The following is a 13,675-nucleotide window of genomic DNA, read 5'->3' as shown; positions in this document are numbered from 1 at the left end:
AAAATCTTTAAAAAGAAAAAAGAAAAAGAAAGATTATGCGAGGGACACCTGACTGGCTCAGTCAGTAGAGTATGCAACTCTTGATCTCAGAGTCGTAAGTTTGAGCCCCACATCAGGGGTAGAGTTCACTTAAAATAAATTAATTAAATTAAAAAGAAAAAAATTATTTGTATAAAAAGATTATGAGAGAGATTAACTAGATTTGTTGTAGTGATCATTCTGCAATATACAGATATCAAATCATTATGTTGTACACCTGAAACTAACATAATGTTTTATGTTACATGTCAATTATACCTCAACAATAACAAAAAAAGCAAAAAAGAAGTTTTAAAAAAAGAAGACCATGCCACTTTTCTCTAACTTCTACATCCCTACAGAGATCAGAAGCAAAAAAAGGAAAAGTCACATAGATACATAGATTCTTTTATTCTATGAGGCAGGATTCTACATGGTTGATTCTGTTCAATTAAAAGGACATTATTTTCTAATCTAAAACAATGGGGAACCAAAGTTCCTTTTCCATTCTAAAGTCATTTATGTAGGAGATCTATATATGAGCCATAAGAAATTGCCAATCTGTAGGGCAAAATCAAATCAAATAACATTCTCATGTGGTTCAACCTAATGGAATAATCCTACCCTCTTCCTTCCCTAACAGTGGCTTATCTGTCTTAGAATAGGGTGTTCTAGCACTCTTTTTTGAACAAATTTATGTCACTTAATGCAGGTAATTTTTAAGCTAAATTTAAACAAAAATAACAAAATTTTAAATATGAATTTAAACTGCCTTCATGACAAAATAAGTTTCCATTCCTGTAGATTCCAAAACTGGTATTTGCTCCTTCATGTATTCTGTGAAACAGATAGATCTTAATGCAAGAACTGAAAGAAATTAAAATAGCATTCCATTTTGGAAATAAACATGAATTTACAGGTTAAAATGCTACTTAAGAATTAAAAAGCTTCAGGGGCACCTGGTTGGCTCAGTTGATGAAGCATGCAACCATTGATTTCAGGGTTGTGAGTTCGAGCCCCATATTGGGTGTAGAGATTACTTAAAAATATAATCTTTAGGGGCGCCTGGCTGGCTCAGTCAGTTGTGTCTGCCTTTGGCTCAGGTCATGATTTCAGGGTTCTGGGATCAAGCCCCTACATCAGGTTCCCTGCTCAGCGGGGAATCTGCTTGTCCCTCTCCCTCTACCCCACCCCCGCTTGTGCTCAATTGCTCTCTCTCTCAAATAGATAAAATCTTTTTAAAAATTAAAAATAAGGGGCACCTGGGTGGCTCAGTCGTTAAGCGTCTGCCTTCGGCTCAGGTCATGATCTCAGGGTCCTGGGATCGAGCCCCGCATCGGGCTCCCTGCTCCGCGGGAAGCCTGCTTCTCCCTCTCCCACTCCCCCTGCTTGTGTTCCCTCTCTTGCTGTGTCTTTCTCTGTCAAATAAATAAATAAAATCTTTTTAAAAAAACAAAATTTTACAAAAGAAATAAAAAGCTTTAAACTATAAAGAGGCCCTGAGCATTTTCGAGACCTTGGAAAATTGGAAATTAAAAACAAAGCCTTAACTAGGGGCACCTGGCTGCCTCAGTGGGTAAAGCATATGACTCTTGATCTTGGGGTCATGAGTTTGAGCCCCACACTGGGTATACAGATTACTTAAATAAATAAAACTTTTAAAAAAGGAGAGGGGCGCCTGGGTGGCTCAGTCATTAAGCGTCTGCCTTCAGCTCAGGTCAAGATCCCAGGGTCCTGGGATCGAGCCCCGCATTGGGCTCCCTGCTCAGCGGGGAGCCTGCTTCTCCCTCTCCCACTCCCCCTGCTTGTGTTCCCTCTCTCGCTGTCTCTCTCTCTCTGTCAAATAAATAAGTAAAATCTTAAAAAAATAAATAAAAATTTTAAAAAATTAAAAAAGGAGAGCTTTATCTAAGTATGATACCAAAGACAGATCCATAAAGTAAAAGAATGATAGATTATCTATCTAAAAATTTTTTAAATCAACTTTGAAAAAAAACAGACAAAACTGAAAACTAAACAAAAATTTGGGGGATATATGGGCGCCTGGGTGGCTCAGTTGGTTAAGCAACTGCCTTCGGCTCAGGTCATGATCCTGGAGTCTCGGGATTGAGTCCCGCATCGGGCTCCCTGCTCAGCGGGGAGTCTGGTTCTCCCTCTGACCCTCCCCCTCTCATGCTCTCTCTATCTCATTCTCTCTCTCAAATAAATAAATTAAATCTTTAAAAAAAAATTGGGGGGATATATTTGCAATATGATAAAGGGTTCGTATCCTTTAAACAAATCAATAGATCTCAAAAGAAAAGTGGCAAACAGTATAAGCAGTTCATAGAAGATGAATGGCCAATAAATATATGAAAAAATATTCATATTACTAGTAATCAAAAGTTTGTGCAACAGGGGCATCTGGGTAGCTTAGTCAGTTGGGCGTCTAACTCTTGGTTTCTGCTCAGGTTGTGATCTTGGGGTTGTGAGATGGAACCCCACATGGGGCTCTGTGCTTGGCACAGAGTCTGCTTGAGATTCTCTCCCTCTCCCTCCACATCTGCCCCTCCCCCGAATTGTGCACGCACATGCGCTCTCTCTCTCTCTCTCTCAAATAAATAAATAAAATCTTAAAAAAAATGTTTGGGGGTGTCTGGGTGTCTCGGTCAGTTAAGCATCTGCCTTCGGCTCAGGTCCCTGGGATCGAGTTCCGCATCGGTCTCCCTGCTCAGTGGGGAAGTCCACTTCTCCCTCTGCTCCTCCTCCTGTTCACATTCTCTCTCTCTCTCAAATAAATAAATAAATAAAATCTTTTAAAAATAAAATAAAAATAATTTTATAAAGCTTATAAAACAAAGCAATGATGAGATACCAGTATGACCTTTTTCTGTCAAAATGGCAAAGACTTCTAATTAATCAACATAAATATGTTAAGGGAAAGCTGACATTATCTTTTTTTTTAAGTTTATTTATTATTAAAAAATAAAAAATAAAGTTTATTTATTTTTTCTAGTAATCTCTACATCCAGTGTGGGCTTGAACTCACAACCCTGAGATCAAGAGTCACATGCTCTTCTGACTCAGCCAGCCAGGCACCTGAAAACTGACATTATCATACATTGTGCTGGTATGAGCATAGATTGATACACCATTTTTATAGGGAAGTTTGGCAATATGTATCAAACCCTTTAAGTAAATATATACTTTGACTTATCAATCTCACTGCTAAGAATTTATCCTATGAAAATAAGCAGAAATAGGGCGCCTGGGTGGCTCAGTTGGTTAAGCAACTGCCTTCGGCTCAGGTCATGATCCTGGAGTCCCAGGATCGAGTCCCGCATCGGGCTCCCTGCTTGGCAGGGAGTCTGCTTCTCCCTCTGACCCTCCCCCGTCTCATGCTCTCTCTCTCTATCTCATTCTCTCTCTCAAATAAATAAATAAAATCTTTAAAAAAAAAAAAGAAAAGAAGCAGAAATAGATACAGGAATGTTCATTCCAGCATTATTTAAAATAGCAAAAATGGAAAACATCCAAGATTAGAAATACTAAGCAATTAGTTTCATAAATTATTGCATATCCATATTATAGAATCATAGGAAGCCATGAAAAATATTTTTTTTAAAGTATAACCTTGGGGCGCCTGGGTGGCTCAGTTGGTTAAGCAACTGCCTTCGGCTCAGGTCATGATCACAGGGTCCTGGGATCGAGTACCACATCGGGCTCTCTGCTCCGCGGGAAGCCTGCTTCTCCCTCTCCCTCTCCCCCTGCTTGTGTTCCCTCTCTCGCTGTCTCTCTCTCTCTGTGTCAATTAAATAAATAAAATCTTTTAAAAAAATAAAATAGGGGCGCCTGGGTGGCTCAGTCGTTAGGTGTCTGCCTTCGGTTCAGGTCATGATCCCAGGGTCCTGGGATCGTGCCCCATGTTGGGCTCTGTGCTCAGCGGGGAGTCTGCTTCTCCCTCTCCCTCTCTCCTTGCTTGTGTTCCCTCTCTCGTTGTGTCTCTCTCTGTCAAATAAATAAATAAAATCTTTTTAAAAAATAAATAAATAAATAAAATAAAATAAAAGTATAATCTCTATGCCCAATGTGGGGCTCGAACTCACAACCCCAAGATGAAGAGTTGCATGCTCTACTGACTAAGCCAGCCAGGCACCCCAAAGCTATGAAATATATTACAGAAAAAAATTTTAATGACTTGGATAAGTGATGATGCAATATTAAATAAAAAATTATTAGATAATATGTATAATGTGGTTCCACTTGAACAAAAAGGCACACATGTGTAACTGAATATAAAAAAGAAACAGAAACGTAACAGTGGTTTTCTCTGGTGGTCGAATTATGGGTAACTGATTTTCTTCTAGTGCTTATATGTTATCTAAATTTTCTACACAATGAACGTGTATTTATTTTGCACAAAGAAACATAAAAACTAAAAAAATTTAAGAAAAAGCTCAAAAGGAATAACAACTTAAGAGTAGCCTCTAGGACCAACACAGGAACTTAGAAATCAGCAGTCTTAGACATGGCTTGACAAGTACAGATAATTTGACTTTAGGGGGACTACTTGGCAGTGTGGTTATTGTAAAGGAGTAAACTATTTGGCAATTCAAAAATGAATAAGTTTCACAGGTCAAAATTGGAATTGATCTACAAATGTATAACTTTCAGATAGAGTCTTAGAAGAAGTTAGTCCTTTATCACAGCTGCTGCAGGCTTGTTGGCTTTTTGGTGTGTGGACCAGTGATCATTTTCATAGACCTTCAGTTCCAACCTGGGTTTTCTGGCCATTTAGATCTGAGAGATCTGCTGGGTGATCCTGAGCCCTCTCTGCGCATCATCGCCTCTCGGGCTCTCTTCCGAGTGCAGAAGGTGGGGGCTGAACCAGATCCCAGGCAGTCCGTTTGTGGGCTGAGGAACCTCATCAGATGTCTTCCTACTTAGAAATGCAAGGCAAGTAACATCGAGTAAAAACTAATTCTTTCAGAAACCACAAAAACAATAGTGCCCCTTTTTTTTTTTCAGACTTAAAGCAATGCCAGCCTGAAGCTACCTCCACCCATTTAATTACCTCAGAACATAATTTTTGCTGTCAAAACCTTTAAGGAATTAGAATATAGGGGAACCAGGGAAGCTCAGTTGGTTAAGTGTCTGCCTTTGGCTCAGGTCATGATCCCAGGGTCCTGGGATCGAGCCCCACGTCGGGCTCCCTGCTCAGTAGAGAGTCTGCTTCTCCCTCTGCCTGGCGCTCCCCCTGCTTGTTCTCTCCCTCTCTCTCTCTGACAAATAAAATCTTTAAAAAAAGGAATTAGAATATATAAGGGAAGGCAGCTCTTTAAATTTGCAGAAATAGCAAAATTCTGCTGAGTTTTTGAGGCATGCCAGAACTTCCATGAAGTTACAGTCTTGATAAACAGGTCTGGCACAGCTTCAAAAGAGATTCTAAATAAATGTTAATATTGCAATGTTAGTACTGTTGGGTCTTTCGTCAAAGCCCCATCTACTTGTCAACAATCTTAGGAATAAGGTAACAACCAATTCTTAGTTTGATATTACTGGTGTATTTTTATAAAATCCTTGTGACCTTTCTCCTCCTTTCTCTTTCCCTTAAAAACCTTCAAGCAAGAAAAAATTTCTGAAGTAATATAATACTGAATCTACCCCAGTTATGCAAGATTTCCACTCCTTCCTTCCCCTTTTCATTTTCCTGATGGTCTCTCCTACAACTACTGTCAGATGCTCAAGTGGCTCCCGGATGGGAGCTATTGTTTGTTGAGCACCCACCATCTGCTTTAAGCATAAATGGAGAAAATTTTCAAGAAGTGTCCCAAAAAAGAGATTAGTTTGTGTTGGGTGAATAATTTGATAAGCTGCATGTAGAAGGGTGGGAACCCCCAAGAGGTGTACCAGATTAATTAGAAATGGTCACTATTGGTTTACTTCCCAGGCTCTTGTTTGCTTGAGGAACGTAAGTGGAGAACCACAGCTGAACTGTCTAGAGCAATGGAGAGGCCTCTAGGAGGTAGTATGAGAAAAGAGAGGAAATGAGTCAACTGGCACGTGAAAAATAGACACATCCAATGGTGAATTGCGTGAAGTTTTTGTTGTAAAGTGAGCAACATGAATCCTTACCACCCTGCCCCCCAGATTTTCACCTTTCACCCCCAGCCCTCTGCCAAGACATCTTTACAAATTTCTTTATGATTAATGGTGAGTTGGGTTTGTTTTAGGGGTTGTCACAGCATGCTATGTGTGACCTCAAGAGGAACCCTGCCCAAGAGAGGCGTTCATATATGAGGCTAGCAGTCAGGAGTTTTGAGCTACTTGCAGGCTGAATTAAATCTTCACCCTTGAGCAGAGCCAAAAGGACACCTGGAGGATGGCCGCTGGATGCTAAACTTCAGTGCACTGAGCACGTTTGAGTTACCCACAGCGCTTGTTTCTCCTTGGTCTCGCTGCATTAAACCACCTTCACTCTCCACTTTTGAACTATCCATTTTGTGGATTATTCAGTAAGAATGACTAACACCGAATGTTTACAATGAGCCAGACTCTAAGTACATTATATGATTAACTCTTTTAATCCTCAACCACACCATGTATGATTCTCTCCATTTTACACATGGGAAAGCTGAGGGACGGAAGATGAAAGTGACTTGCCCGAAGTCACATAACTAGTAAATGCCAGGATTCAAACTCGAGAGTCTGGATGCAAAGTCTACACCCTTGGCTCGTCTGCTCTGCCCTTTTTTCATCTGCTCTGTTCCTCTACTGTCAATAAATGCAGAACTACTCTACCATGAATCCCAGTTGCTGAACTCGTACCCCAAATTCATGTACCCCCCCAAAAAATGGTGTAAAGTGATATTGAGCCTCAAATAATAAACACTAAGTTAGCATACTTCATTTTTCAAAAGGATAGAATGTGCATCGAACACTGTAGAGGAGTGGACTTAAGACAAAAGCTGGTGGTTATTCTTGAGGAATATTGTTTGAATCCTGGGTTTGATCTCATGTACTACCCTGTCTCACAGCAATGAACAGACCTCTAGGTTTAGGATGTGGTTTAGATCACCAGAGACATGTTAGAGTTTGAAAGAATCCTTTCTCTTCACTCATATTTATGCCAGAGTCCCTTTCCTTCCAGGCAGATTTTTATTTTCTGAGTAATACCACCAACAGGGAGGGGCAAGTACAATACTTATTTTATTTATGTTTCATTGGGTTAAAATTCACAGAGAGAAGCATCCATTAAGAAACAGAGGTCTGGGGCGCCTGGCTTCGCCAGTTGGTGGAACATCCAATTCGATCTCGGAGTCATAAGTTCAAGCCTAACGTTGGACATAGAGATTACTTAAAAAAAAAGAAGAAGAAGAAGAAGCAGAGGTCTGCTTTTTACTACCTCAGCAGTTTGGGAAAGGCTGAAGAAGTACTTAATGCTGATTACATTAACAAGTCCTTTAATTCCGAATATCTCCATTATTTTCTTACAAGGCTCTCCTCAGACATAAGTTTGTGTTTTTATAGAATTTTTAAAATATACACAACAAAAATTTCTGGACTTAATTTGTGTTATAATATGTTAAAAGTTCAATATAATTGAATATCATTTCAGTTTTATTTTCATCATATACTATTAAAAGGTATTATTCATTATCGATTACTGGCCCAGCCATGTCTTTATTATTTTAGATTCTTACTTTTTTTTACTCTGAATATTTTTTTTTTAAAGATTTTATTTATTTATTTGACAGAGAGAGAGACAGAGAGAGAGGGAACACAAGCAGGGAGAGTGGGAGAGGGAGAAGCAGGCTTCCCGCTGAGCAGGGAGCCCGATGTGGGGCTCGATCCCAGGACCCTGGGATCATGACCTGAGCTGAAGGCAGACGCTTAACGACTGAGCCACCCAGGCGCCACCTTTACTCTGAATATTGCTTTACTTCCTTATACTGAAATACATACTTATAAGAAATTACTTTTTTGGGGGGGGCGCCTGGGTGGCTCAGTCGTTAAGCGTCTGCCTTTGGCTCAGGTCATGATCCCAGGGTCCTGGGATCAAGCCCTGCTTCGGGCTCCCTGCTTTGTGGGAAGCCTGCTTCTCCTTCTCTCACTCCCCCTGCTTGTTTTCCCTCTCTCATTGTGTCTCTCTCTGTTAAATAAATAAATAAAATCTTTAAAAAAAATTACTTTTTTTTTCTTATTGAAAGATTAAACTATCATGTAAGTAAAAGGTGGGATTGGGGGAAGGGCAGGATCTCCTAGACATCAACCCAGGCAAGTAAACATGCACTAGATAAAATTGTAAAATCTCTCTCCCCTCACAGCTTCCCCCTCCTTCCTGTCTCCAAGCTCCTTTTCTATCCTTTTTCTATCCCTCTCAGGAAAGGATCTAATGAACTGGTTGTTATGGTGGAAATGATTAATAATGCAAGTTTTAATGATCTTAACTCTTCCAGGGATGTTTGCTTTTTAACAAGGTAGAGCTCTCTCTCCTTTTTTTTAAGATTTTATTTATTTATTTTTTAAAGATTTTATTTATTTATCATAGAGAGAGAGCGCACAAGCAGGGGGAGCAGTAGGGAGAGGGAGAAGCATGCTCCCTGCTGAGCAAGGAGCCCAATTCAGGACTGGATCCCAGGACCCCGATTCGGGACTGGATCCCAGGACCCTGGGATCATGACCTGAGCCGAAGGCAGATGCTTAACCGACTGAGCCACCCAGGTGTCCTAAGATTTTATTTATTTATTTGAGAGAGAGAGAGCAAGAGAGTACAAGCAGAGGGAGGGATAGAGGGAGAGGGAGAAGGAGACTCCCCACTGAGCAGGGAGCCCAACGTGGGACTCAATCCCAGGACCCCAAGATCAGGACCTGAGCCAAAGGCAGACGCTTAACCAACCAAGCCACCCAAGCACCCAAAAAGGTAGAGCTCTTAAGCCAAATTCATGAATCTCTAATTGAGAAATGTTAGGCATTACTGAGCAGAATGGAGAGAGGAGATATTTGGAAATGAGGCTGGAGGTGATGGTGGGGAACAGAGACTTTCTTGTCATCCCAGAAACCATATCATATCAATTGCTTTCCCTACCTCTTCCCAAACCCTTGTCAGAAAACAGCAGAGGAAAAGGATTAGAAAGGGTAATTAACAACTGCCTTCTGTTACACAAAACACAGAGGAAGTGATGGATTCTATTCTTCCTGAACAATAGTGATGACTTCCCACCACAGAACATGACTGAGTGCCAGTTACTGAATGATTTAGTGATGTCTTCTATACTTTCTCTCACCCTGTAGAGTTTATAGTCTGATGTCCAAGGAAGATGTCACTGGTTTAAAATGGTTCCTATGGATACCAAAGAATCTTTATGAGGGAGCTGTCACTCCCTCCTTCCCCCCCCCCTTTTCTTTTAACAGAGATGGTGGTGTGAATATAGCAAGGGACATTTTTAAAGGGAGTAGAGATATGGGAGGAGGTTACAAAGGAGATGGAGCCGAGAATCTAGAAAGGATGCCAACCTGTGAATGAGACAAAAGGTAGAAAGTTGAGACGGTGTAGAAGATATATCAAACATAGAGTCCAGTCTTATTGGCCCCTCAGATACTGGTTTTCAGTGAAATCTTGCCCCAGACCACTTCAGAAGACCACAGTCAAAGAATCTGTCTCTCCAGTCACTCAAGTATATACAAGAGGTCACAGTTCTACTTACTCCATACAAGAGTGTATCTCCCAAACTTTTGTCTTTCTTTCTTTTTTTTTTTTTTAAAGATTTTATTTATTTTACAGAGAGAGATATAGCGAGAGAGGGAACACAAGCAGGGGGAGTGAGAGAGGGAGAAGCAGGCTTCCTGCTGAGCAGGGAGCCCGATGTGGGGCTCGATCCCAGGACCCTGGGATCATGACCTGAGCTGAAGGCAGATGCTTAACAACTGAGCCACCCAGGCGCCCCAAACTTTTGTCTTTCAACCACCCACCAACCAAATCAAACCTACTAAATCCTGCTGACTTAAACTCTTGGTTGTGTATCAGATGATCTTAGGAAATCACTTTTGTGGCAAAAAGGGCAGGACACTAAAAAGGAAAAGAATTTGTAGGCAGTTCAAGTATTCTGACCTTAAAATTAAAGAAATTTATTTTTCTAGGAAAGACAGGCTTTTCCTCTGCAATAAGCCTTGGTGATTTCAAAAAAAAATTTTGTGTTCTATTACTGCCCAGATTATCATTTCAGTTTAAGAGCCCACAGAATTATAAAGTCTGGCTAACCAATCCCACTGCATTAAAAAAAAATTTTTTTCCTCAAATAGGCATTGAGCCAAACATATTTCTACAACTTCCTTTGTGGTACCCTGTTTTAGAGCTTTAAATAATCTTGTTAGAATTTTTTTCTTTTTTCAGATTTCTAAGCTAAAAGTCCTTTGCAAAACTATTTTCATCAACTGAATTATTAAAATAATTAAAAATGGCATTTAAAAAGTTATAAAGGGGTCTTTTAATTCAGAACTTAAGAACTTTTTGCTACTTAACAATTAATGAAATTGTTATAGCGTTCTGGTCGTTGAAAGAACCTCTTAAGATGTTTGAAATATTAATATCATAATACCGCCCAGGCCTTGTCACCACCAAAAGTGAAATAAAAACATGAAATAGATTGGGGTCCCTGGCTGGCTCAGTCTGTAGAGCATCTGACTCTTGATCTGAGGGTCGTGAGTTCAAGCCCAATGTTGGGTGGTGGAGCCTACTTAAAACACACATACACACAAAGGAGCACCTAAGTTCAGTTGGTTGAGTCCCTGCCTTTGGCTCAGGTCATGATCCCGGGGTCCTGGGATCAAGCCCTGCATTGGGCTCCCTGCTCAGCGGGGAGCCTGCTCCTCCCTCTCCTTCTGCCCCTCCCCCTGCTTGTGCTCTCTCGCTCACTCACTCTCTCAAATAAATAAATAAAATTTTTAAAACACACACACACACATGAAATAGACATAAGTTAAGTGGTTTTGCCTTGAAACAGAATCAGTAAGTGACCACATCTGAAAATAATCTCAAGATACTTACTTCTGCATGATTCCTTATGTGAAAACCCTGTACCTCAACACTTTAATAATCAGAATATTAAATCAGGATTTATTTGGAATTAAAATAGTGTGTACAAAGAGAGACGTTCAGAAAACATTTTGGGGGGCACCTGGATGGCTCAGTCTTTAAGTGTCTGCCTTCGGCCCAGGTCATGATCCCAGGATCCTGGGATCCAGCCCCACCATCGGGCTTCCTGCTCCTTGGGAAGCCTGCTTCTCCCTCTCCCACTCCCCCTGCTTGTGTTCCCTCTCTCGCTGTGTTTCTCTCTGTCAAATAAATAAATAAAATCTTAAAAAAAAAGAAAAAACATTTTTGTTTTTCTTGGTTTATTATAGATTTATTAAAGTGGTAATGCATATGTGTTCAAAATTCAAAAGTTACAAAATATTCCCAGCCATCCACTTCACCTCCCTGAAGGTACCATGCTACCAGTTTCTTTTATTTCCAAGATATAATTATGCATTTATGAGTAAATATGTGTATTCTCTTCCCTGCTTTTTTCACAAATTATAGTATTCTATACACCTTGCACTTTCTACACCTTGCACTTTTCCTCCTTAATATCTTTGAGATTTTTCTATATTACTCCAAAAAGTGTTTCCTCATTCTTTATTCCTGCCCAGTATTTCATTGTATTTTTATAATAAAGGACACTTAGGTAATTTCCAATCTTTGGCACAAACAATACTACAGTAACTACAAAAACATATGTATTTCACACAGGGTCAAGTATGTCTTTAGAAGAAAATCCTAAAAGTTGAATTGCCAGGTTGAAGGATATGTCATTTGTCGTTTCAAATTAAAATATTGCCAAATGACTTCCACGGAGGTAGTAACAGTTACCTCCCAGTGATGTAAGAGCTTGCTTTTCTCCCTACACCCTTGCCAGCACAATATGATATTCACTCTACAAATATTTATTGGATTCTTGCTATGGGTTCAGGCATTGTTCTAGGTGATTAGGACACATCAATGAATAAAATAAGCCAAAATCCCTGCCCTAGTGGAGTTTATATTCTAGCAGAGGAGAAAAACAATATAATGTATAATAATAAATAGTATAAATAAACATAAAATCATATAGTATGTTAGAAGCTGGAATATGTTCTGGAAAAATGATCAGGGTCTAAGGAATCAAGAGTGTGGTGGCTCTAGGTTTCATTGGGGTGATATCTGAGCAGACTTGAAGGAAGTGAGGGAGTTAACTCTGCAGACCTGGGGAAAAATTATTATTGGAAAAGAGAATAGGCATTACAAAAGTCATAAGGCACTAGGGTTGCCTAGGGTATTCCAGGAAGCACAAGGCCAGGATGACTAGGGAGGGATGAAAAAGCAAAGGAAGGCAGAGGGAAATGAAGTTATATAAGGGACCAGATCCAAATTCCCTGTGACTTATAGGCCATAACTCTGAAATGGGGAGTCACTAAAGCATTTTTAAACTTTTGGATTTTTGACAACTGGATAGGTTAAAAAAATGTTTTTTTCAGTGGTTTAAGTTTGCATTTTTTTTTCTTATTAGAAAGGGTGAGCACCTTTTCCTGTCTTAAATGCTATGTTATTTCCTTTTCTAAGTATTCAAATCCTTTCCTCATTCTGAAGATGTTTGTTAGTCTTTTTCATGTTGATTCATAGGAACTTTTATATATTGAGGAAATTAGCCTTTGCTTTGTTACTTTAGTCACAAATTCAGTTAGCATCTGAAATGGTCTAACTACATGGATTTTTGCTTTTGCCTGTTGCATTTCAAACTTCAGGGCCATAGCAATAATAGTGTGATTGTATATGGAAATTAACTCATGATTCTCTATTCCTGCATCTTATTTATTTTTTGAAATCAAATAGAGAAAAGTCATTTCTGAAATGACAAAATGCCTAGAAGTTCTTGGGTGCAATTTTTAATTAACAGCTAATCAATAAAAACAGGTAATAAAAAATATCTTAAGTATCATAGCATACATACATGACACTCTGTTTCCTTTATTTTATAGCATACATTTATTTATTAGGGTGATCTTTGGAGTAAGTACAAAGTTCAAAAGATACCAAAGATACACAGTAAAAGGTAAATTTCCTTGTTCCTATCTCACCACTATTGAATTCCTCTTCCTTTAAGTAACTAAGTTTCCAGTATCTTATGTATCCTTCCAGAGATATTGTATATGGATGCATGTGTATATATAATCTTTAGTCTGTTTGCTCTAAATGGACGCATTCCTAATCTCAATTATTCAATATAAATTCATGCATTTAAGAATCAGCTATACTGGGGCACCTGGGTGGCTCAGTCAGTTAAGCACCTTTGGCTCAGGTCATGATCCCCGAGTCCCAGGGATTGAGCCCCACAGCAGGCTCCCCGCTCACCAGGGAGTGGGCTTTTCCCTCTGACCCTCCCCCCTCTTGTACTCTCTCTCTCTCAAATAAATAAATAAAATCTTTTAAAAAAAAAGAATCAGCTACACTGACGAGGATAACATGTTTTAAGATGTGGAAATAAAGATTAGAGTCGGTTGATTCTGGTGCAGTAGGAAAACAGTGAAGAAATAGTAATTTATAATTGTTATTTGTATGGAAGTGTCACATAAATTTTTCCCTCATATTAGTTGTGTAATT

At 39.5% G+C, this 13,675-nt stretch overlaps 1 protein-coding gene across 7 annotated transcripts in view; it reads left to right on the top strand.

Moving 5' to 3' along the window:
- Positions 1-7,674, top strand: part of MROH8 (maestro heat like repeat family member 8) — a 60,559-nt gene extending 52,885 nt beyond the window's left edge. For 2 of the 7 annotated variants that reach the window (XM_064573143.1, XM_045885736.2), the window contains 2 exons: positions 4,796-4,953; positions 7,239-7,673. In XM_064573143.1, the coding sequence (XP_064429213.1) occupies positions 4,796-4,944 (149 nt within the window). In that variant the 3' untranslated portion in view covers positions 4,945-4,953; positions 7,239-7,673. Of the gene's footprint in view, positions 1-4,795; positions 4,954-7,238 lie in introns of those variants that run through there. The other 5 variants (XR_010405836.1, XM_064573142.1, XM_064573141.1 and 2 more) reach the window with 4 other exon arrangements.
- Positions 7,675-13,675: the final 6,001 nt, after the last annotated feature.

This window comes from Mirounga angustirostris, unplaced genomic scaffold, assembly GCF_029215605.1.
Source record: "Mirounga angustirostris isolate CCGP_5_RB_7025 unplaced genomic scaffold, mMirAng1.0.hap1 SCAF_10, whole genome shotgun sequence".
Classification (NCBI taxonomy): Eukaryota; Metazoa; Chordata; class Mammalia; order Carnivora; family Phocidae; genus Mirounga; species Mirounga angustirostris.
The sequence above is the reverse complement of the archived record's forward strand: the minus strand, read 5'-3'. Positions and strand labels throughout refer to the sequence as shown.